At 37.8% G+C, this 25,148-nt stretch overlaps 1 protein-coding gene across 10 annotated transcripts in view; it reads right to left on the reverse strand.

Moving 5' to 3' along the window:
• The window catches only part of MPP7 (MAGUK p55 scaffold protein 7), a 284,148-nt gene that overhangs the window by 38,461 nt on the left and 220,539 nt on the right, over positions 1 to 25,148 (reverse strand). For all 10 annotated transcript variants that reach the window (XM_055092545.1, XM_003821435.5, XM_034930201.3 and 7 more), the window contains one exon: positions 16 to 186. In XM_055092545.1, coding sequence (XP_054948520.1) covers positions 16 to 186 — 171 coding nt within the window. The remainder of the gene's footprint in view (positions 1 to 15; positions 187 to 25,148) is intronic.

Raw genomic sequence — 25,148 nt, forward strand, 5'->3', positions numbered from 1 at the left:
GAAACAAGCACTTACCAACCAAGACAACGAGTCTGTATTTTTCATTAGTTTGTCGCCGATACGGTGTCACTTCTTCGTATGTGGGTACGTCAGCTGTGTCGTACTGATCACTCTTCTTGCATTCATACATAGATTTATTTGTTTTCTTATCTTTTCTACTAAGACGAAAACTTCTTCTAAAACCAGCTGCAAATATTAAAATAAATATATTTTTAGTAACGTCAACCAAAAAAGAAACCCTCAAAAAAAAAAAACAACTCTCAGAGTTGGGTTGGATTTTATTTACCATAATATTGGGTTTTTAAAGTTAAAACCCTAATGTTTTAGAGACAGGGTCTCACTCTGTTGCCCAACCTGGAGAGCAGTGGCGCCATCACAGCTTACTGCAGTGTTGAACTCCTGGGCTCAAGCGATCCTCCCACCTCAGGCTCCCAGGCAGCTGGGATTACAGGCACACATCACCATGCCTGGTTAATTTTTAAAATATTTTGTAGAGACAGGGTCTTGCTATGTTGCCCAGGCTGGTTTGAACTGCTGGCCTCAAGCAATCCCCCCACTTTAGCTTCCCGAAGTGTTGGGATTACAGGCATGAGCCACTGTGCCCGGCCTATTCATCATAATATTGTTAGAAATGCATTCAGTAAGAAAAAAATAATAGTACACAATTTTATAAAAACAATAACTTAGATTTAATATTTATTTATGTAGTTACAATAATGTAAATTTTATTTGGTTTAAACAATAAAGAGCTCTGTTGAAAAATCATTGAGTAAAATAACTATAATAAAGCAAAATAAGTCGAAAATCATAATTTATCAAGAACTGACTGGTAAACACATTTGATATGAAAAAGTTAAAAACACTGTAAAAGCATTTTAAATGTAAACAATAAGTTCGCTCATTCATGAACATGAACAAAGTTTCTATTACATCCTAAGCATAACCTAACAACGTACCCATGGCACAGGCAGCATCTATTGTTAAACAAAAAGAAAACTAAATTAGGGAGTGTGTAGTGTAGCGTGTGCTTATGCGTCAGTCAGGCTGACAGAACAAGGCTCACCCAGTCAACAATTAGTTGATCTTCAGCAAGTCACTTAACTTTAACTGGACTCCAGGGGATGGAATAAATCATCAAGCCTCAGGTTCTTTTCTCTAATGGAAATTCTATGCTTTCATAATGTGACACATATGAAATTAAGAAATAGAGCCAGGCACGGTGGCTCATGCCTATAATCCCAGCACTTTGGGAAGCCAAGGAAGGAGGGCAGATCGCTTGAGCCCAGGAGTTTAAGACCAGGTGGGGCAACATGGAGAAACCCCATCTCTACTAAAAATACAAAAAAATTAGCTAAGCGTGGTGGTGCACACATGTAATCTCAGCTACTCGGGAGGCTGAGACAGGAGAAATCACTTGAACTCAGGAGACAGAGGTTGCAGTGAGCCAAGATCGTACCACCGTACTCTAGCCTAGATGACAGAGTAAGACTCCATCTCAAAAACAAAACAAAACAAAAAAACCCTTATATATATTTTATATCAGCTGCAAAGTTCAAAATAAAATGCAAGTACATTTTAAAGGTATAAAAATACATTCTCTTCAAAAAGAATATTCATCAACTTTGATAAATAGATAACTTTTTTTTTTTTTTTTTTGAGATGGAGTTTTGCTCTTGTTGTCCAGGCTAGAGTGCAATGGCACGATCTCGGCTCATTGCAACCTCTGCCTCCTGGGTTGAAGTGATTCCCCTGCCTCAGCTTCCCGAGTAGCTGGGATTACAGGCGCACGCCACCACGCCTGGCTAACTTTTGTATTTTTAGTAGAGATGGGGTTTCACCATATTGGCCAGGCTCATCTCAAACTTCTGACCTCAGGTAATCCGCCCTTCTCAGCCTCCCAAAGTGCTGGGATTACAGGCGTCAGCCACCATGACCAGCCATAGATATCTTTTTTATAAACAGAGGTATTTTGTAACAAAATGAAAAAAATGTAATAACTAATTTGTGTGGATTTTAGTGAATATAGTCAGCTGTCTGAATCTGTGGGTTCCATCCATGTGGATTTAACCAATTATGGACTGAAATTTTTTAACTGTATCTCTATTGAACATGTATTGAGTGTTATTTCATCTGTATTGAGACTTTTGTCCTTGTCATTATTCCCTAAACAATAGAGTATAACAATTTACATAGCATTTACATTGTATTAGGTATTACAAGTAATCTGGAGATGATTTAAAGTATACAGGAGGATGTGCATAGATTACATGCAAGTACACATTTTATATCGGGGCTTGAGCATCTGCAGATTTTGGTGTCCAAGGGGGTCTTGGAACCAATCTCCCATGGATATCATAGGATGACTGCATAAAGGAAATGAATAATTGTTACCATTGGGTTTAAGAAATTAACAGGATTCAAAATAAAGGAAATGTGAAACAATTACCAATGACTAACAATGGTTTTATGTGACTCACCTTATGGATTCAGAGTTTGATAAAAACTGATCAAGATATTAAGGACAGAGTGACTAAAGTTTATCTGATAACATGTTTCTGTGGCCCTCTAAGAGTCACTCTGATTTTGAGAAGATATTTGAGTAGAGAGAAAAGGTTATTTATAAAGGATCTAAAACAAGGAAGACAGTTGTTCTAAAGCTCCTTTACAAAGGTAAAGAGGAGAAGAGAACAGGACAAGTTGTAAACACATGGGTGTCTTATAAGACAAGAGATGACATCTGAGGAAAGCTAGAAGGTAAATACGTCCCTCTGGCCCTAGGATGAGAAAAAGAGGTGGAATTATAAAATCACACATGCAGAGAGGATTCAAACTTCTATGTAAAGCGCCAGAGAAAAAGTTATTTATTACTCTTTGTTCATCTTGTTTTCTAGGTTGTAGGGAAAGCTTCATAGAACCCAGAAAAGGGACCCTTTTTTTTTTTTTTTTTTTTGAGACAGGGACTGGCTCTGTTGCCCAGGCTGGAGTGCAGTGGCAGGATCTCGGCTCTCTGAAACTTCTGCCTCCCAGGCTCAAGCCATCTTCCCACCTCAGCCCCCTGAGTAGCTGGGACCACAGGCATGTGCCACCACACCTGGCTCAATTTTTTTTTTTTTTTTTTAAGAGATAAGGTTTCGCCATGTTGCCCAGGTTGGTTTTGAAGCCCTGAGCAAAAATGATCCTTCCACCTCAGCCTCCAAAAGTGCTGGGATTATAGGCATGAGACACTGAACCCAGCCACCTTCCTATCACAGACATAACACACTACACCAGAAGTAGCCAAGGTCTTTACAACTACCCCTTGTGCTTGAGCACAGTGGTTCTCAGACAAGGGTCTCTTCCTAATTGCAGAATTTAGTTATCCCAAACCAACCCCAGCACCTACTCTGTCACGGATGTGTGCTGGCCCAGACTGTAGCCCAGTATTAGCACGGCTTCTGGTTTAGAACAAAGATGATACATGAGCTACTCTAACAACAAAAGTTAGAATGCTGATATTTCACAGCATTCTAATTTCATGTTTCCACAGCTCTTGCCTCATGAGAGGCAATTACAGAATAAGCAGGTAGAACTATAAATTCCTTTATAATTATTCCCTGTATGGAGGGAGGCTTGCTGTCAAGTCTCTACAAACTTTTGGCACAGGAATGGATATAACAAGAACATAAATGCTTCATCCACAGGAAATAACATCCAAAAGTAAAAACCTGACAAATTTCTGATGAGCAAATCACAGCTAAATCTTGAATTTCAATGTGCTTACCTAATTGAGCCTTTAAAATTCACTTAAGTTTTTACTTTCCTTTTTTTTTTTTTTTTTTTTTCTTGAGACAGGGTCTCACTTCTGTGGCACAGGCTGGAGTGCAGTGGTGCAATCTCAGCTCACTGCAGCCTCTGCCTCCCAGGTTCAAGCGATTCTCATGCCTCAGCCTCCTGAGTAGCTGGGACTACAGACGCCTGCCACCACACCTAGCTAATTTTTGTATTTTTAGTAGAGACGGGGTTTCTCCATGTTGGCCAGGCTGGTCTCAAACTCCTGACCTCAGGAGATCCACCCGCCTTGGCCTCCCAAAGTGCTGGGATTACAGGCATGAGCCACCACACCCAGCCAAGTTTTTACTTTCATCATAAACAATGAAGAGTTAGTGAGGAAAAGAGAAGGTAATCAGATCTCTTAAGGTGATGTTGCACGAGTGTCAAAGATGGGGACCATGTTGCATAGATAGTTGGGTGATGTCAGTTGTGCAAGGCTTGCTACAGAACAGTTGCTTGATAAACGTTTACTGAATGGAAGTAATTTTAAAAGGCAGCAACAAAAACCCTACTATCATTCCTGTTTCATCTGCTTCATGTAAATTTCAACAAAGAAAGCATGACACATTAGGCATTTTCTAAGAGTTAAAATTCTAAAAGGTGTCAAAGGCTAACGCTCTGCAAACAAGAAAGCCTTAGAGCTGGAAGAAACTCTGGAGGTCATCTGAGTCTGCTCCCTGCAGGGCAGCCATACGCTGCACTTGTTCACATCAGTTTTTCAGTAGCAACAGCAATCAATTCACACAGGTTATGAAGCTTCGGTGCCTTAATGCACAGGAATTCACACAGGTTATGAAGCTTTAGTGCCTTGAACGATATTTTACAATGCAAAGGAGCAAAGGCAGTGAGGTCGCCACAGGGGTTCCATGGGAGCAGCTGGTCACTGATTGTTACCAAGCAGAGGCTGGCAGAGGATCCGGACCAGTACCTAGGCTCTGCTGACTTACTTCTTCACAAGGCTCATTTCCTCTACTTTAAAATACAGATGATAGTAGTATCTGCCTCACAAGGTGGTTAAGGATTAAATAATTCATGTAAAGCTTTCGGTCCCATCTGTGGCATATGGTAAATGCTTTACATGTTAGCTACAGATTCATGCTACAATGCCTCCAACTACTTAAAAGAACCTTGAAGGCAGGAACATGTATCCCTTGTAGTCCCATAGCACGGTGTCTAGCAAAAATAAAAAAAGCGGGGTGAGGAGGGGGAATTAAGAGGCTCACTAATTAGTTTCAAATTGACTAATAGTATAAAACAGATAAAATGTCAAAATTAAAGCCAGATTTAAATATGTTCAATATTGTAGATGCCTAAAGTACCTTATTAAGTATTAAGACATTTAAAATACAACAGAAATAGCCAGATGTGGTGGCACATGCCTATAATCCCAGCTACTTGGGAGGCTGAGGCACGAGAATCACTTGAATCCAGGAGGTGGAGGTTGCAGTGAGCCAACATTCCGCCACTGCACTCCAGCCTGGGCAACAGAGCAAGACCTTATCTCTAAATAAATAAATAAATAAATAAATAAGTTTTAAAAATACAACAGAAAGGTTTAGTATGTATTAACTATTTTTTCATTTGTCTTCACAGATTCTCTTTCTAGGGATATAGTTATTTGTTACCATATTTACATTGAAAGAAAGTATCCTTTCCTTTGGTCTTACTTTTTACTTACTCCCCTGATTCACAAATACATATTAATGCTCATATTTACATACACACACATGTGTGTATATATATATATATATATATACAGAAACATATATACATGTACAGACATGTATATGTATACACATGCACAGACAGGGTGAGAAGAAGGAAAAATTGCCAGCCCAGACAACCAATAAAATAGCCAGAACAAAAGATACAGCAAGAGTTATGAAATTCAGAGTATTTATTTGTGATGATTTTTCAGCCTGCCCCATACTCCTAACGGCAATTTTTCTAGATTCTGTCCCCCATGGGTAGTCAGAGGTGATAGCACACTTCACATGTCCTTCAAGGCAGTACAGAGGCTGTAATTTTCCAATTTCAGTAAAATAATGAGCGATGTGTCAGTACACCTTAGTTAAGTCTAAGCTTAAGGGAGAGTAATTCTGTGTCAGAAAAAGGGAGTTAATCGTTTCTTGCCTTCAGATCTTACTTCTCTTATTAAAAGGAAGACCAAAAAATGTGACCTTAAACTGAAAGTACACAGAGGATTCTTTTAGATAAATGTGAACCTGTTTGATTTCAGTTCACTTTCAGTGTAAAAGTCTTAGCAAGAGCTGGCTTTAAAAAAGACGGAAGGGAAAGGGAAACATTAACAAGGAATTTAGAGTAAGGGAACAGTTTTACATAAAAAATATTTTTCCTTACATTTCATGTTTTTGCAATTTATAATTGGCTCAACATTTTTATGGACAGGCTTTTTCCAGGGAGCTTACCCACAGCTGCTAGAGATTTGTGTTTTTGAAAGGAACGGCACGTTTAGTTTATTACAATAGGAAAGTGACTTCAGAGTTAAGACTGCAGCTGCAGGTCAGTCCCTAATCACAGACACCGCTTATCTAATATTTTCCAGTAGAAAATTTATGATGACTTGTTCATTTATCATTTAATTTATAGCTTTGGTTAAAGTTAAAAATTTAACTGTAAAGGGAGAGATCTGAGTTGCTCATTATTTGCTTCTTAGTTCAATAAGACTGCAATAAACATCCCTTTATCCCATGTCACTGATGACTTCATTAGGGCAAATTGCTAGAAACTAGACAGATCCTGTCCAAATGCTTCTCGGATTGATTAATATCAATATCCATTCCCACCAGCAGTATGTACAGTGGCCCATTTCACCATTCTCTCATCAAAGGACTTCTAATCTCTTCTTTAAAATCTTCAGTGATTTGACAAGTGAAAACTGTACATCACTGTTATTTTAACGGTTAGTGGAGTTGAGGGTATTTTTTTCATGTTTATTACTCACTTGCATTTCTTACTTCTGTAAATTGTTGGTTTATACATTTTGATCACTTTTGGAGTAGAGTCTTCATAAATACATATACATAGGTATCTTTCAATAAGGTCATGAGCCCTTTGTTCTATTTGTTAAAAAGATGTAAGGTTTTCAATTTTCCTTTTAACTGTCATCATAAAGAAATTTAAACTGTTTACATGTTTGAATTTATAAATATCTTTCCTTTGTGATTCCTTCCATTGTTTCTATAACTTTTCCATCTTAGTTCTGATAAATATTCACCAATATTTTCTGAAGTGTTAAAAAGTGGGTTGCACGGCTTTACACTTAATTTTTTAATTCCATCTGGAATTACTGACATGTAATCATGATGAAATCAGGCCTGGGAAGTGTGGCTGTAACTTTATATTTTTCTAAATAACTAACCAATGGTCTCAGAAATACTGAACAACCCTTTTACTACTTTATGTTGACATATACATTATATTGAAATACCAGATGGTACATTATTATGCCATGACAGAAAAAGGTGATTCTTGGTCTAAATTTAGCTTCTCTTTTTATTTTTATTTATTTATTATTTTGAGAAAGAGTCTCATTCTGTCATCCAGGCTGAAGTAAAGTGGTGCGATCACAGCTCAGTGTAGCCTCAAACCCCTGGGCTCCAGCGATCCTCCCACCTCAGCCTCCCAAGCAGCTGGACATACAGGCACATGCCAACACACCCAGTTACTTTTCAAAAACTGTATTTTGTAGAGATGGAGACTCACTAGGTTGCACAGGCTAACCTCAAACTCCTGGCCCCACTTCAGCCTCCCAAAGTACTAGGTTGACAGGCATGAGCCACCATACCTCGCCTTTCATTCTCTTTTTAATAATATCAATAAATTCTCTTTTTAATAATAATATCAAATAATAATAATAATATCAGTATAAGTGGTGGTAGTGGTTGATATTTGTCGGGCACATGCTAGATGACCGGCACTACTCAAAGCACTTTATGTGTGACGAATTTATTTAACTCTCACAGCAACCCTATGAGGTGGGTATAACAATCCATGTGTTTAAGTACACTCTTCAGTGTAATCAACAAAGATGGCCAAAGCTTTGGTTCAAGTATTAAATGATAAAATGAAGTCAAGAAGAAAGTTTCAAACATTACCCTATATACATAGATGCATAATAGAAAAAAATGAATTTAGCTCATTTCTATTACATTATGTTAGGTATGAAATAATTTAATAGAAAAAAATAACAAAGGACCAACGGTTTAACTTAGGGATTAAAAACATAATTTTTTCCTGATAGAAGACGTTTTCCAAATATAAGGAAACACATTTTAACACTCCCCTGTATTCGAAATACAAAAATATGTAAGGCAGTGTCATTGGCTCCCAACCACTAGGGGACACAAAACTTATTCTCACATGCTTGTAATTTAAGGTGTTTTCACAATGCAGGACCATGACTAGAAAATAAAGACTTTTTGCAAGTATTCCAGTCACTACAATTTCTCTTAAGTAAAAAATTTTAAAACTTGGACAGTTGCAATTTGGTCACTTTCAAAGCTATTTCTTGACATTGCATTTGTAAAACATTATTCACCAATACAGTATTAATCTTAATGCTTACATACATAAATTAAGAATCATTTGTTATTAAAATAAGTTTCATAGTATAGATAAATATTATAACTACCTATATATAATTTCAAATGTTAGCAATATTTTTTAACAATTAAAAAACTTGGAAGTAACCAAGATATGCAGAAGTATGGAAATGATCAATTAACTTATAAAACACCTTCTCAAAGAAATGAAGTTGAAACTATTAAAATTATAAAACTACATAGTACCACAGAAATGCATTTCATATAATAAATGGAAAAAAAAAGACAGGATACAATCATCATACTTACACTATGAGTTTTACTTTTTTTAGTAATATAAAGACTGTTATGGATACAGAAATATAGAAGAAAATATATTTTTTAAAAAGACAATGGTTGTGTTAGGTAGAGAGGGCTGTGGACAATTATTTGTTCTATTTTTCAAACTTACTGTAATATTATATATGTTTCAAAATTACTGGATTATATAAAATTACATAATTTCAAATTTATAATTTTAAAAAGAAAACATAAAAATATATGAACAAACAACAAATGAAATGAACAAACAAATGAAATCCGTATTGGCAGATGTAGTTGTGTGGTTATATCAGCACGTAACACAAAATACGTATTGGTTATGTCTCAGAGGCAAGTTCTAATCATCTGTATTTTTCAGTGATTATGGTAATAGACCAAATTTGTATATTAACAATAGTTAGGAATAGCCAAATAAATTCAAGCATAAAGCAAGCAACAAAAGCAAAAATCATGGAAAAGTATAAAAAATGAGAATATAATATAAGAAGTTAAGAATAAGGGCAAGGAAGAGAGAGAACCAGAAGTCTCACCTAAGTAGTAACGATGAAAAAAAGAAGTACTTACGGTTTCGAAACTTACAACCAAACTAATAAAATGGATAAAAATCCTTTCTAAAATCACAAATTATTATATTCTTTGGTTCTCACAAACACATAATTTCAATGTAAACTTATAATGTACCTATATTTGTAATTTTAATGATCTCACTTTTTAATAAAATGTTGACCTTTAAGATGGCATTTTATTAAAAATACATGATCATTTTAGCTACAAACACGGCCATTAACATAAAAGGCCCTCAAGCAGAGTCAAGATAACTCACCACCCATACTAACAGCCTCCAAAAATCGCACATGTAAATGAGGGGGAAGTGGGACTTGGCTTTCTGTTAACTCAAAGAAAATCAATACTACTACGTTACCACCTGCAATTTTTCAAATGGGACAGTTTAGATCTTTGATTACATTTCTTTTACATAACCAACCTGGTCTAATAACATCAGATAGTATGCATTTCTAATGTTAAAAATAAGCTTTTAATATGTTTAAATTTTATACGTGTTGATAGCATGGGAAAAGAGGTCCTAGTGAAATAGTCTTGACTCATAACAGAGGATTAGAGAAGGAGCCACTCTAAAGTTCCTAAGGTTTAGGCCAGGCGTGGTGGCTCACGCCTGTAATCCCAACACTTTGGGAGGCCGAGGCGGGTGGGTCACCTGAGGTCGGGAGTTCGAGGCTAGCCTGACCAACATGGAGAAACCCCGTCTCTACTAAAAATACAAAAAAATCAGCCGGATGTGGTGGTGCATGCCTGTAATCCCAGCTACTCGGGAGGCTGAGGCAGGAGAATCACTTGAACCCAGGAGGCAGAGGTTGTGGTGAGCCAAGATCGTGCCATTGCACTCCAGCCTGGGCAACAAGAGTGAAACTCCATTTCCCAAAAAAAATAAATAAATAAAAAATAAAGTTCCTAAGGTTTTAAGGAATACATTTGTTTGATACACAGTCTAGAAAACTGCTTCATTTTTTCAAAGGAGAAAAAAAAAACATTTAAATTCTTTTTTTCTCACCTTAAAATTACTAAAATGCAGATTTTTTTAATCAGAAGACTTTTTAAAATCATTGTATGAGTTATTTTTTGCATCTTAAAAATCGGATTCATTTGACCAAGCAAATATTTAACTGATTCAATAGGTACCTTAACTACAAGGAAAAAAAAAATTTACTATAAGTGAACTTCTTAAGAAGATTAAAAAAAAAAAAACCACGTAGACATTAATAAAAACTAAGCAGCTGGAAATTATTAGATGATATTAGGTTTCTGACAACCAAACATTGAACATTTCTACTAATAAAAACATTTTGAATATAACGCCAATGCTGTTATAATAGTGCAAATCATAACCAACATAGTAACATGATCTTAATAGAAAATTATTATCTAAATGATGCTCTCATTATATGCCAATCATAAAATTATCCCAAAGACTATGGGGGATAATTAAGAACATCTTACGGTAACAAACAAGTAAAAATCTTGGGAGGAGGTTTAAACTGAGAAGAAATGCTAAATGTACATTTACTGAAGTCTAAAGGGGCTAGGTTAGGCAGCTTCCGTATTGATCTTACAAAACAACGTCAGAAAAAAATCACCAAAGAAAAATGAACATTTTCATGGATTATATTAGCCAATTATACATATGCTAATTTTGTAGATAAAGGGGAAAAAGGCTTTCAAACATACTATTAGAAAATTCATCTCTGCAATGTTGCAGGTTCAAAGTTGCTCTCAGTAAAATGTAAAGAGATGTTCACATGCCATAAATACCCTTGAGTCTTTCAGCTCATCTCAGGCTAAAAATAAAAATAGAAACTCAAAGTACCTAATGAAACCACAAAAGTTAATAAAAGATATCAATTTGCAATTTTCAAAGAAAAATCTTACTTAGGTCTTTAAAAGTTTTCCTGATACCACTTACAATTCGTTTTTAAAGTACAGCACAGAACATTACCATAAAAACGGACAGAGAGAGAAGAAACCATATGAGAATTTCATTTTTTGTAAGCCGGCTAATAAAGAAATAAGCTCTTACTTATACCTTCAAAATTATGAGAAAATACAGTTATGCATATGTAAAATTGTATATAAAAATATGGTTCTGAACAGAGAGAAAAACTGATTTGAAATTTTAATATGTTTTCTCAGTTGAGTCTGTGCAACTTAAAATTCTCCAAACAGAAATGGTTTCTGTCAGAAAAAAATATTTCCAAGTAGTATTCCAGACATGCTGAGATTATGCAGCGTTCTTTCATATTCAAGAAAGAACCTGTGTCACTTTTGAAAGAATACCTCTAAGTGTTCCCTATGCATAAATATTATGTTTAGGAAAAATATTAAGGCAGTATATTTAGACATAGCTGTACTTAATTTGCATGACATTCTTTAATAAAATGATTGAATATTGAGTAAATGGAATATTTACTGGATTTATAAAACATGCAGATAACTTGTTGAAGATCAGTGTTGCTTCAACATAGGAGGACAGACAGAAATAAGAAACAGGATTAGGAAAAAACACCTAGGAGCAGATGTGGGTAAATAATAACATTTGAAAGAAATAACAACAAATGGACAGTTTCATTTTTATTTAACTTTATGGCAAACCCCTCTTAACTTACATTAAGTCCCCAAACTGATCTTGTTTTAAAAGAATGTATGAAGTACTCCAGAGCAAGGGAAAAGTAGAGAAAAAGTGACTTTTCAGGAAATTATTTGTAAGAAAGTATGTTAGAAAAGAGATGCATGGTAAGTGATGCTTTGTGAATTGATTAGAACAAGTTTTCTATAATGAATTAACCAGAGGAAAACAGTCTTTAAATCTGACCAATGTTACAAAAGAAATTACTCTTCATATGGATTATTTTGTACTGCAGTAGGAAAAAGGAGAATTTTTAATGCTGTTGGTTCGACCATCGAGAAGCAATTATACTTTGGAAGCAAACATGCTGTTCTGAAAGACCAAAAATAAACTAACTTCTATGCCATCCACCAAAGCTGAGCAAAATTTTCAAAAGCCTATAGGAAGAAATGAATTTTTCCTAATAATTCATATATATGCAAGCATATACATATATAAACATATATGATTTGACAATCTTTATATACAGGCAGCCCTTGACTTGCGGACATTCAACTTTAAATGGTGTAAATTTCTGCAATTCATGTTTACAGCATACTAGCAATTCACCTTCATGCTATTATTACAATTTAATTTATTTTTAAGAGATAGGGTCTTGCTCTGTCACCCAGGCTGGAGTGGCATCATTGTAGATCACTGCAGCTTTGAACTCCTGGCCTCAAGTGATCCTCTCGCCTCAGCCTCCGGAGTAGTTGGGATTACAGGTGTGCACCACTGCGCTCGGATTATTACAAAATTTTATGCAAACTACATACAACTTCCATTGCCCAGTGAGCTTTTTCCTTTCTTTTAATAATAACAGCCAAACCTCTTTCATTAATAAACATGCTAACCTCTAAGAAATGAGGTATGTTACAGGTCAGTAAGAATCATACCACATAGTGTACTTTCACACCAGTGATAGCTTATTAAATATGGTTTTAAAGTATAATTCTCATAAAAATTGGCATTTAAATCTTGGAGTGTCACAGATCTCTATTTGGATGTCAACTTAGTACGCCTCAAATGGAGTCCCTGAACTTTTCCTCAGCCCAACCTACTCCTCCGCAGTCTTTCCCATCTCAGTAAATAGTAACTCCATCTTCGTAGTTACTAAATCCAAAAACCATACACCCATCCTTGGTTTGCCACTTTGTAGGGAAATCTCCTCAGTTCTACCATCAAAATATATCCAGAATGGGACATTTTCTCACCACCTCCACAGATAATATCTGCTTCCAGCCACCATCATCGTCTGCCTGAATGACTACAGGAGCTCCCTGCTTCTGCTGTTTCTCCCTTACAATCCATTCCCAACAGATCAGCCAGCGTGACCCTTACACACAGAAGGCAGTTCATGTTACTGCTCTGCTTAGAGCCCTTCAATGATCTGGAGTATAAGAGCCAAAGTTCCTCCTCCCACAAACATTCTATTATCTTGACAACCTCAATTCCTATCACTCTCCCCATTCACTCTGCTCTGGTCACTCTGGTCTCTTGACCCATCTTTAGGGCCTTTGCACACACTTGTGCACAATGCATCCTGTCTCAGGGCCTTTGCACATGCTGTTGGGGGGTCTGTGCACATGCATCCTGTCTCGGGGCCTTTGCACACACTGTGGGGGCCTGTACACATGCATCCTGTCTCGGGGCCTTTGCATACGCTGTCTGGGGCCTGTGCACATGCATCCTGTCTTGGTGCCTTTGCACACGCTGTCAGGGGCCTGTACACATGCATCCTGTCTCGGGGCCTTTGTACACGCTGTTGGGGGCCTGTGTACATGGATCCTGTCTCGGGGCCTTTGCACATGCTGTCGGGACACCTGAACACATGCATCCTGTCTCAGGGCCTTTGTACATGCTTGTACCACTGCTTGGAATGCTAATTCCCAACAAGCTCACTTCAGGTTTTTGCTCAAACGTGGCCTTCTCAAGGAGGCCTTCTTTGACCACCATATTTAAATTTGAAATGCCCATTTCCCCAGCTCCCTCATCACCCCATCTTCATTTCCACCTTACTTTTCTTCTTAGCACTTATTACCATCTAACGAATTATTCAGCAATTTGTCTCCACTCCTACTCCCAACACAAAAGTGCTAGAAAAGGAGGATGTTTGTTTTGATTTCTGTTGAAACTCCAGTGCCCAGAACAGCATCTAGAATGTAAAAGGCACTCAAAAATATTGTGTTATAAAATCCAGAAATAGCATTGTAAGAAAGTTATATGCTATAAATACCAGAAGAAAATGCCAACCAGAGCTAAGGTGGTTCTCTCTCAAGGGAAACCATAGGAATGGGGAGGAGGAGGAGGAAAGGAGACTCCTGTTTTGGGTTGCTGGACTTGCAATACTATTTGACTTTTCAAACAATTTATTAAATGGAACCATGTGAAATTGCTGGCATTGTTATTGGGTTTTGACTGACAAAACAGCAATTTCATCTGCTTCAACCAAACGCATATAGTACTTTGGAGAAAACATATAATTTTAAATTATTTTAAGTAATTTTGGTATGAGGAATACAAAAAGAAAAGAGAAGACAAAAGGGAAGTGATTCACAGATTTGGCTAGGTGAAAAGAAAAATACCTACATGCTCTAAAATTTAGCAAAGAAAAAGTTAAGACACAACCAGAAGACCAGAAGAAAATGTGGGCAACAGAGAAGGGACGAATATTCATAATATAAGAAGAGCTCATCAAATTAACAGAAGACTGATGAATAACCCAACAAGAAAAGGGGGCAAAGAAATGGTTAAGAGGAAAAAACAAGTGGGATTGGGAGGAAAACTACTAAAAAGTCCCACAATTACGATAAAGTCACAGAACATTTTAACACGTTTTTTAAATACATATGTTTACCATAAAATAGTTTTGCCATTTATGTTAGCATGTTGCTTATAAGCCTTGTTTTAAAAACACATAAGATCAGTAGGCATTTTTAGGATTTGGCTTTTGGGGGAAAAACAGAATTCCACAAGATAATTTTCTCAAGCTATTTGTAACAAAGTAACTTTTTAGCAATATATTCTTTTTTAAATGAGAGACTATGATCAAACTTGCTTATTCTACAAAAGAACTCAAGTCAAATCTTTGGTCATTAGTTGGAGTGCTTCCATAAAAGAAGATACTTTTATCAGCAACACTATTCATTTATCTGTCCTATTGTTTCACTGTGGAAGGATGCATTCTTTTTCAAAGTCTTTTTATATCGTATGACTCTCTTCTCAGGTACCCTCCTAGGTTTCCTAATCTTGGTGGTATCTCAAGGAACTTCCAGGTGCGCTAACCTTGTGGTTGTCTCTTGCACACATCAGAATAAGTATTTAGACCAGGAGGACATAAAGAAATGCTGTCATGGTGCACGCATACCAAAACACATTGGTCACATTTCTCCCTTTGCCATACTCAAGGATGGAAATGAAGCTATTTTTTCTAAGACCAAGAGTTGAATGGAGTGAATAGCTGTACTCTATAATCCCAGCTAGTCGGGAGGCTGAGGCAGGAGAATCGCTTAAACCAGGGAGTCGGAGGTTGCAGTGAGCCAAGATCGCGCCACTGCACTCTAGCCTGGCGACAGAGTGAGACTCCATCTCAAAAAACAAAAAAAACAAAAAAACAAAAAAACAAAAAAAAACAAACCCTGTCAAAGCCAGGTAGGCAGAAAGATCTTAAGTTATCCATCTGCCAATAAGAATACATTTTGCACAACATCAGCCCTTGAAGAAACATGTTGTCTCATTTTTCTAGAAATACTCTTGGGTTACCTTTACTTTCCCATGGTTGAAAATATGGATACAAAGAAACACTTTGCTATTATAGCACAAGCACCAGTACAACTGTTAGGAGAATGGTAACTGACAACCTGTCTCGGAATTGGCAAGTAATGAGGAATGGTGTGGACTGCGATGAACTGGAGTGCTCTTAATCTCTCCATTAAGGAATCAGTTATAATGCAGCTCAGCTAATTATTATTATTTTGAGACAGAGTCTGGCTCTGTCACCCAGGCTGGAATGCAATGGCGCGATCTCAGTTCACTGCAATCTCCGTCTCCTAAATTCGAGCAATCCTCCTGCCTCAGCCTCCTGAGTAACTTGGATTACAGGTGTGCGCCACCATGCCCAGCTAATTTTTGTATTTTCAGTAGAGAAGGGGTTTCGTCACATTGGCCAGGCTGGTCTTGAACTCCTGACCTCAGATGATACACTGGTCTTGGCTTCCCAAAGTGCAAGTGCTGGGATTACAGGCATGAGCCACTGCGCTCTGCCTCAGCTAATTATTAACGTCAGGAAATTAAGGCCTATTTTGCACAAACCTTTTGTTCTGCCAAAGGAGCCAGAAATTTTCATATGAAATTTCTCAGTTTGCAGGTCTAACAAAAAATATGGATCTTTGTCCCAACACAGTCTGCAGAGTGTCTGTCTGTAAGCCTTCAGAGTGTCTGCGAGCCACCAGTTTGATATGAATTATTACATGATTCATGCTATTCTCATTCTACTTAGATGGTCCCCTATTTTCTTCTATAATTGGGTGATGTAGAATGATCTCTTGGAAGCACAAAGCTCACCACCTTTTCCAAAGAAATAATTCTGCTGGGCCATGGGATATCTGTATGCTTAACTTCACCTGCTAGTGCCAAATTATTTTATCTAAACCCTCCCATAGTCTTAATTCCACCCAATCTAGTCTTATTTGGACTTTTTTCTCTAATGGAATTGATCACTAAAACTGTGCTTCTAGACTATTACCTCTCACTACTAAAAGCAGAGAACTTACCAGGATACCTATCTACAGCAGTGGTGAGAAAGTCAGAAGAGAAGTGTAGGTGAAGATAAGATGCCTGTAACAATTTCTAGGTAGTCCTGCTTTTGTTTATATTAATAACATCCCTTGGCATCTCCAAACTGGAGATTTCCTTAGAAAGTTAATCATAAGTTGATTATATTGGGGGCTGTTTAGCCAACGGTTATTTAGAGGGGTTATGGGAATAAGAAGTCATAAGGAAACATAATCAAAAAGATATTTGAAAGAAAAAGTTATTTAGAAGCTTTGAATCATTTACAGTTAACCACAATTATTTCCTTTTTCAGATATTCAATTCTTTACCATTGGCTTGGTCATCTCTGCCTATAAAAATGATCATATTATCCTCTCTCCCACTGGAGCACTCCTATCCTCAACTATAAAAACTGCCTCGGACTCAATGGCAATCCTTCCTCTGCTGTCAACTCTGTCACTCCTTGACACCTTGCAATTTGGCTTCCGGTGAAAATGTTTCTCAGATGTTATCAGTGATTCCGCGTTGCCAAATTCAATGGCATTTTGTCAGAACTCATTGTCTTTATGTGCTCTAAAGAAACCCATATTTCTGATCACCCCTTCCTTTTGCACATCAATGTATAATATAATACATCTACTGATTAAATACTCATTTTACAAAACTCCTAAATGCTAGAAAAGAGACACAGATTTAAAATCCATATTTTGTTCTTTGGATGAAATTTTATACAAAGAATAACACTGAGTGCCAAAATCTGGCAAAACTTTAATAAATGTGTCAATTACTTAACCTAAAACTTATGATCTCACATTATCCAGTACCAAACTAAATTTCCAGGCCCACCATCTACATATCATCGAACTTAAATATGTCCATTGCTCTTTCCATGCTATTTTCTTCTATCTTTATCCCCCACTCTACCTGGAATTACAGCTAACCCTTGGTGCCCAGCTCTAATGGCCTCTCTCGTGGGACTGGGTCCCTGGTTGCTTCAGGCTACGATGATCACCACCTTCTCTGAATCACAGCATTTTATGTGACAGTCATCAGATAATGCTTTATGCCACAGTTTTCTATAATCCCTACTGTCTGATTGACTGAGTATAGGCCCTTAAAGTTAGGGAGCAGGTACCACTCTTTCTATTTTTGAGAGAAGCAGAAGCATGCAGTGATGGCCATCCATGTCTTCACACCTCCCTGTACCCAAGCTCCCAGGGGCTCTCCTTCCACAGTAACCCTGGCTTGGCCATGAGACTTGTTTCATCCAATGAGATATTAGCAGATTTGATGCAAGCAGAGGCTTCCTGAGCATTTACATCCTGGAGACTGTTTTCTTTTGCTGTTCTCTGGAACTCTGAGACCACTGCACGGGCTAGCTTTGCGAAAGGTGAAACACTCCATGAAACAGAAACAAGTTCACCCACCTGAGCACCCCCAAACCAACCAGACCCCAGCCAAGACCCCAGCCTGAACAGATCCACCAAGCTGACCCAGGCCAGAAGAACCACACCGCTGACCACAGTATCATGAGAATAAATGCTTGCTGTTTTAAGCCATTACAGTTTCTGGTGATGTAGGGGGAGGTGTTAATGGATGTACCGGGTATCTGGCACACTGTATTATTCTGAAATGAGTAAAGAATACAATTTTAATAAAATCTCTCTCATCATCCAATTCTTACTTAGTAGATTTTCTCTAGCCTAGAAATTGAAATACTCCATATGTCTGCAAAGGGTTTTCTAGTTTGTTTTGTAAAATGAAAAATCAAAAGGCAGCAATTGTAAAAGACACAGTACAAATATTCTGTCTCTGCAGATGGGGATGTGACTTCAGGATGCTCCATTTACCATGTTTGAGTCCTCGGGTAAATACTGTAAACTTTCTAGACCTTTGTTTCCTTTTCTTAAAATAAATACAATACCACTAACCTCACAGTATTAGAGATAATACACAGTAAATACCAAATACAGGCTCTGGTGCACTTCTTCAATAACCAGGAGATATTATCATCATACATAATTATTAATCTTAAAATAAGAGAGCTGAAGCAGCTGATCCCTAAATGTGTTTCTGGTTGGGCACAGTGGCTCATGCCTATAATCTCAGCACTTTGGGAGACCGAGGCAAGTGGATCATTAGAGCTCAGGAGTTTGAGACCAGCCTGGGCAACATGGTGAAACCCCATCTCTACCAAAAATACAAAAAAATTAGCTGGCCGTGGTGGTGCAGGCCTGTAGTCCAAGCTACTTGGGAGGCTGAGGTGGGAGGATGGTTTCAGCCTGGGAGGCGGAGGTTGCAGAGAGCCGAGACCATGCCACTGCACTCCATACTGGGTGACAGAGCCAGACCCTGTCTCAAATAATAAAATAATAATAAAATAAAATAAAATAAAATAAAATTCACCATTCATTCCCTCTCACTACTAAAAGCAGAGAGTTTGTCATGATGCCTGGATGTGGCAAGAGTGGGAAAATTTGAAGGTAAAACATTGGGGAAGATCATTTTAATGCCTTGAGCAATTTCTAAATATTTTCGTGTATAACAACCCTCGGCATCTCCAAACTAGAATTTTTTCCTGCCAGTACAGATTAGAAAGTTGGTCATAAGGCTTAATTATATTTGGGGCTGTTCAGTCAATGTTTACTTAGGAGGAGGCTGTGGGAATAAGAAGTCATAAAAAAGCATAAACAAAAAGTGGCCAATCTCGGTCGCTCACACCTGTAATCCCAGCATTTTGGGAGGCCGAGGCGGGCAGATCGCTTGAGGTCAAGAGTTTCAGACCAGCCTGGCCAACATGGCGAAACCCTGTCTCTACTAAAAATACAAAAATAAGCCAGGCGTGGTGGTGGGTGCCTGTAATCCCAGCTACTCAGGAGGCTGAGGCAGGAGAATCACTTGAACCCAGGATGCAGAGGTTGCAGTGAGTCGAGACTGTGCCACTGCACTCCAACCTGGGCAACAGAGTGAGACTCCATCTCAAAAACAACAGCAACAACAAATAAGCAGAAAGTTGTCAGGAACAAAAAGGTTATTTAGAAGTGTTGATTAATTCACAATTAACTAGGTAATTAGAAAAGTCCAGATGCCATTAATCGTGTAAAATTGCTTAGTGCCAATAGGATGCTTTTCCACCCTCTATCAAAAATTATACAATTATTTTTATCTTATATCAAAAATATAAATTAGATTAATATAAAGATAGGGCATCTGGGAACGTTTCCGGAATAACCAAAGCACACTAGGAAACCCTTTGTGTCCAGCCCATTGAGCCTGTGTAACGTGAAGGTGCATGCCACCCCCACCGAATCTCAGAGCATGCGAGTGCAAATGCGCTCATTTCAGATAAAACGAGGTAATGACTTCGAGGAAAGCAACAGAAAGAAAGAGATCCTCCTCCGTGGCCAAGTGCTCACCTATATAGGTTCCACTGTTGTTACCAGCATAGTCAGCATCTTCTGGATGGAGTGTAAAAGCATACAGAACAAAAGCCAAGAAATAAAGCAGAACAGTTAGAAGGCCAGCCGCAGATGCAAAAAAAAAAAAAAAAAAAAAAAAAAACCCACTTAAAACAATTAGGTAAAGCACAGCATAGAACAGCCCTTGCAATGCCACTCTTAAACATAAAACAGTTTGTTTTATATTTAAGTTTAAAGTGATATTTTGAAACATCATGCAGGGTTTTTTTTAATTCCCCCAACTTTCTTCAGTGGTTTCTTGATGCAGTTCCAAGAAAATTATACAAGACTTGTCAGAGAGGTTATATTTTCTTCTTTTTTTTTTTTTTTTTTTTGAGATGGAGTCTCACTCTTTTGCCCAGGATGGAGTGCAATGGTGCAATCTCGGCTCACTGCAACCTCCGCTCCTGAGTTCAAGCGATTCTCCTGCCTTTGCCTCCTGAGTAGCTGGGATTGTAGGCACGCGCCACCACACCCGGCTAATTTTTGTACTTTTAGTAGAGACAAGGTTTTGCCATGTTGGCCATGCTGGTCTCGAACTCCTGACCTCAGGTGATCCGCCCACTTTGGCCTCCCAAAGTGCTGGGATTACAGGCGTGAGCCACTACGCCCGACCTATATTTTTAAAGTTAAGAAAATGATGCCACCTGATCCCCCGAAGTACATTTATTTTTGTAAATCAGGCTCTTAGATAATAGGTAAAAATACAGCACTTATTTTGGCTCATTGGATTAGACAGAAAGGTTAAGATGAAAATATGTCCTTTCTATTGATAAGAAGAGATTTCATGTTGGGAGTAACAGGGGAATGAAATATTGCTATTTCTTTTAAAGAACTGATAAAAACATTTGTAAAGTAAGCAATGTGCTAGTATTTTTAAGTCACATGAATACTAGGCTATACATATCTTAAAAACTTTATTTAAGTAGTGGGGTACTTAATATTTTAGGCCTCTTTCTTGTGGAACTAGCAGCATAGACTGCACAGAAATCAAATAATTGAGAAGGTTCCCCTAGATCCTACATCAAAATACATCTGTCAATACATTTGAATAATACTGTTTATTTCATTCACATTTAAGACTACTGACAGAATAAAAATATAATGTATTATTTCAGATTACATTCTATATTTCTGCTGCATAAAGCAAAAAAATGCATATTTCTTTCTAAAACAAAGTGCAACCACAATTTTTGGTATTGTAACGTCAAGATGGAAGTTTGGATGTACAACAGAGTACATTTGTAAGTTGATTGTTATATTCAATTTAATCCTACATATATGTGCACTAAATAAAATGACTAGACTATGCAGGGTAACTTATTATACATGTACCTTTAATTTCCTCTGAGAAGCACAAAGAAAATGAGAAAGGAAATGATTAAATGTGCAGAAAATACAATTAGAATAGGAAGATGTTGCACCCAAAGGAAAAAAAAAATCCACCTACCACACTCAACTGTTTCCTCATCTTAGCAAAGCCAAAGGAAAAAACAAATGTATTTTAAATGTTTCAAAATTATCAGTCAACAAATAAATAGAATTTATGAAAAACTACATTTTAGGCTGCACTGCAGCCTTGTTTTAAAAAGAATGCATACACTTAAGTTGTCAAAACATAGTCCTTACATAGCTTATTAAATAACCAAATGGGAAAAATAACCAGAACAAAAACCTTCAGCATTTTTTTCAAAATAATGTCTTTAATAAGGGGATTACATTTATTTTCATAGAACAGTTTTGTTTGTAAATCAATCTGTTCAACACTTAAATTTCTTGATAAAAATAGTGGAAAGAAAAAAGGATATTAGAAACAACAAATTTTGTCCTTAACATATCTAAATATCCTGTAAATTTAACAATAACCTGACAATTATCAATGTTATATACATATCAAATGAGTTATGCAGAATCATTTATTTTTATTCTGTCTATATTATCTGATGAAAGGTATTTTAGAAAGTAATCCTAAACAGTTCCTAAATTACTAATAGGATAGCAATTTAAAAGTTAAATATGACTTCAGAGATCGCTTTCAGAAGGGTGGAAAAAATACTGGCAATATTACAGAGGCAAATCTAACTATGAGTCAAGGTACAAAGCATTTCACTACAATGACCTCAGAGCAAACAGGAGTGATCAGAACAGTTCTCCCCTCATCCATCCAAGCTACAGAATAGTGGCCAAAGAAAACACTTCCAGGAAGGTGTATACCACTGTATTTTTATTTTTCAAATACCTATGGATCCTTAAACTATGTTGGCTTGGTTTGACCAGTATTAGCAAATATCACAAGCAAATCATTATTATTATTCAGGCTCGTGCTTTGAATCACCCAAGTTGTGACTTTATTTAAGCTCATGTTTTAGTAACTCTGACCTGTCACGTGCATCTAAAGCAAACGGTTAGAAAACAAGAAATAAACGATATGATGTGGCTTAGGCAAACAGCTAGGCATGATGGACATCAGATGGGTCACTTTGAAATCTCAGGTACTCCATTATAAAGTGGGTTGTTAAACATAGAGTCTATTTTTTTATAGGACCAATGGGATAGATTAAATACTACACCCTCGATTAAAGACTTAGCGCCATGGAAATCAAATGATAAAAGCCATACCACAAAAACCAACAAACAATTAAAACACCAATGCCAATCCACAAAAAAATCTGTAATTTATATCACATATAGTATATATTTCATATTCTAATAAAATGTCATGAATATGCTGTATAAATTTGCAAAAGAATGTTTCTCCATAAAATTTTTAAGTAGAGAGAAAATGATATTTTTATATTACTGATATAACCACACACATATATTCAGTAGCAAGTATCATGCTTAATGAACATCCAGTAAGAAAAGGAAAGAAACAGAATTTCTCAGACTTAGCAAGTTTGAACAAAGAGGAAAAAATATATAAAACGTTGATCTCAGAAGAGAGTTGGGATAGTCGCATGATTATTAGTATGTGGAAGGCACTGTTCTGTGTACACTACAATACACAAACTTATTTAATTCCCCAACAATCTATGAGTCCAGTACTATAATCCCCATTTTTTTCAGATAAGAAAGAACCCTATAGTGAATTCTCATAATTTTATGTTGCTTTGGCATCCATTGTGAATCCAGGCTTAACTTTCTCATATCAGAAACAGGGCTTAGTCGCCCTTGACATGGCTTCAAGCTCTCTGCCTCCTCCCACTTCCTCAAGGCAGCCCATCCAGAAATCTGCCTTATACAACTGCCTGCTGGTGACCACCTCACTATGGGACATACGGATACAGCCTATTTGACTCACTCCGTGACCCCTACACCCCACGTGGACAATGCAATTATGCTGCAGTGACCACCTCTCAGTCACAGCATAACTCCACGGAACTCATGCCTGCTTTCTTTACACCCACTATTTAGAACTCCCAGAAGGAAAGCTTGCTTGGGTAATGCCCTGGACCCCAGTGAAGGCTTTGGTCCCCCCATCTCTCTTGCTCCCCACACACTGGTTGAGTCTGCGTCCCAGACAACTCCCCTCTTCCTGTTGGCCCTGCGAGGTATACTGCTCTCCTCTCTGGGATCTGTGAGTAATACACTGCCTCTGCTATTTCATGCACCCCTGCTATTTCACGTTGCCTCCTCTGTGTCTCACCTGCCCAGCACACCTGAATCTACAGTATTTCCTGGTCAGGGCATTCCTAGAGAGTGGCTATCTTGGTAGGAATAAACTGGAAACAGGTCAGACAAGAGCCCCAAGAGTGTCTGTCAATATAATCAAGTCCTTATGACAGAGGACATCTGGTCACAGGTGGACACTTAGGCATTAGGCCTTCCACCAGAAAGAAGTATCCCAAGAAAGGCACACTGCAGACAGCCATGACCACCTCCCCTGCATCAGAGCAGGGCTAGAGTTTATAGCCACTTTCTAGAGAGAGCTCAAGAACTAATTAGAAAGAAAAAAAAATACAACACACTTGTCCATGTTAAAACTGGGATTTGGACCCATGCCATCTGGCTCGAGTCTGAGTTTTTAATTCAATGCTATGCTAATCATGACAAAATCATGTTTTGATTACTCAAGTCTCAGACTAGAAATGGGCAGGAGAGAGGTTGAGGGACATAATGTTTCTTACAAGTTTCCTATTGACTTAGCATGACCTCCCATGGCCCGCCATCCCTCCCCAAAGCTTCGGTATTCCAAGGGAGAGTCTCCTGCCAGGAGTGGCCAGGGAGGGCCAGCTCCTCTCTCCAGTGTTATCAAGAGTCCACCATCTGCTATCTTCAAGTACATTAGAGCAGGAGAGGAAAGTTAGAAAAGTGACAAAGGGGAGGCCAAGAAGATCTCAAAAAGATGAATGTGGCTGAGCACAGTGGCTCATGCCTATAATCCCAGCACTTTGGGAGGCCACAGAAGGAGGATCACTTGAAGCCAGCAGTTTGAGATCAGCGTGAACCACATAGTGAGAACCCATCTCTACAGAAAATTTTAAAAATTAGCTGGGGGTGGTGGTGCACGCCTGTAGTCCCAGCTACTCAGGAGGCTGAGACAAGAGGATCACTTGAGCCCAGGAGTTCAAAGCTGCAGTCAGCTATGATGGTGCCACTGCACTCAAGCCTGGGCGACAGAGTGAGAGCCTGTCTCAAATAAAGGAAAACCTTTTTTTTTTTTCAAAGAGAAAGATAAATGTGCTGTCTTAACAGAATGAACTAGAAAGGTTCTGTGAAAAGCACATGCTGAGTCCTGCACACTGGGCAGTAGTAAACGTCCCATTCTGCTGGATGTCACTCTGCAAGGGACATGTGTGACACTCCTGACAAGTGGAGAAACTGTGTCTATATTAGTGTGCTATTATTCACATGGGCAAGGTTAAATCCCCATACTAGAAACCACTTTCCTAAATTCCCCACCCCCTACCGCAATCCCTCCTAAAAGTCTGCAATAATCCGCAACCACAGATCAGACCCCTAAGAGTTAACCAATGCTTTCTAACCTGCATGGCATTGAGTCCCCAGGACAAAATACAAGAGACAATAGGGCTGAGAACGCTT

The sequence above is a fragment of the Pan paniscus genome, chromosome 8 (genome assembly GCF_029289425.2).
Source record: "Pan paniscus chromosome 8, NHGRI_mPanPan1-v2.0_pri, whole genome shotgun sequence".
Taxonomy (NCBI): Eukaryota; Metazoa; Chordata; class Mammalia; order Primates; family Hominidae; genus Pan; species Pan paniscus.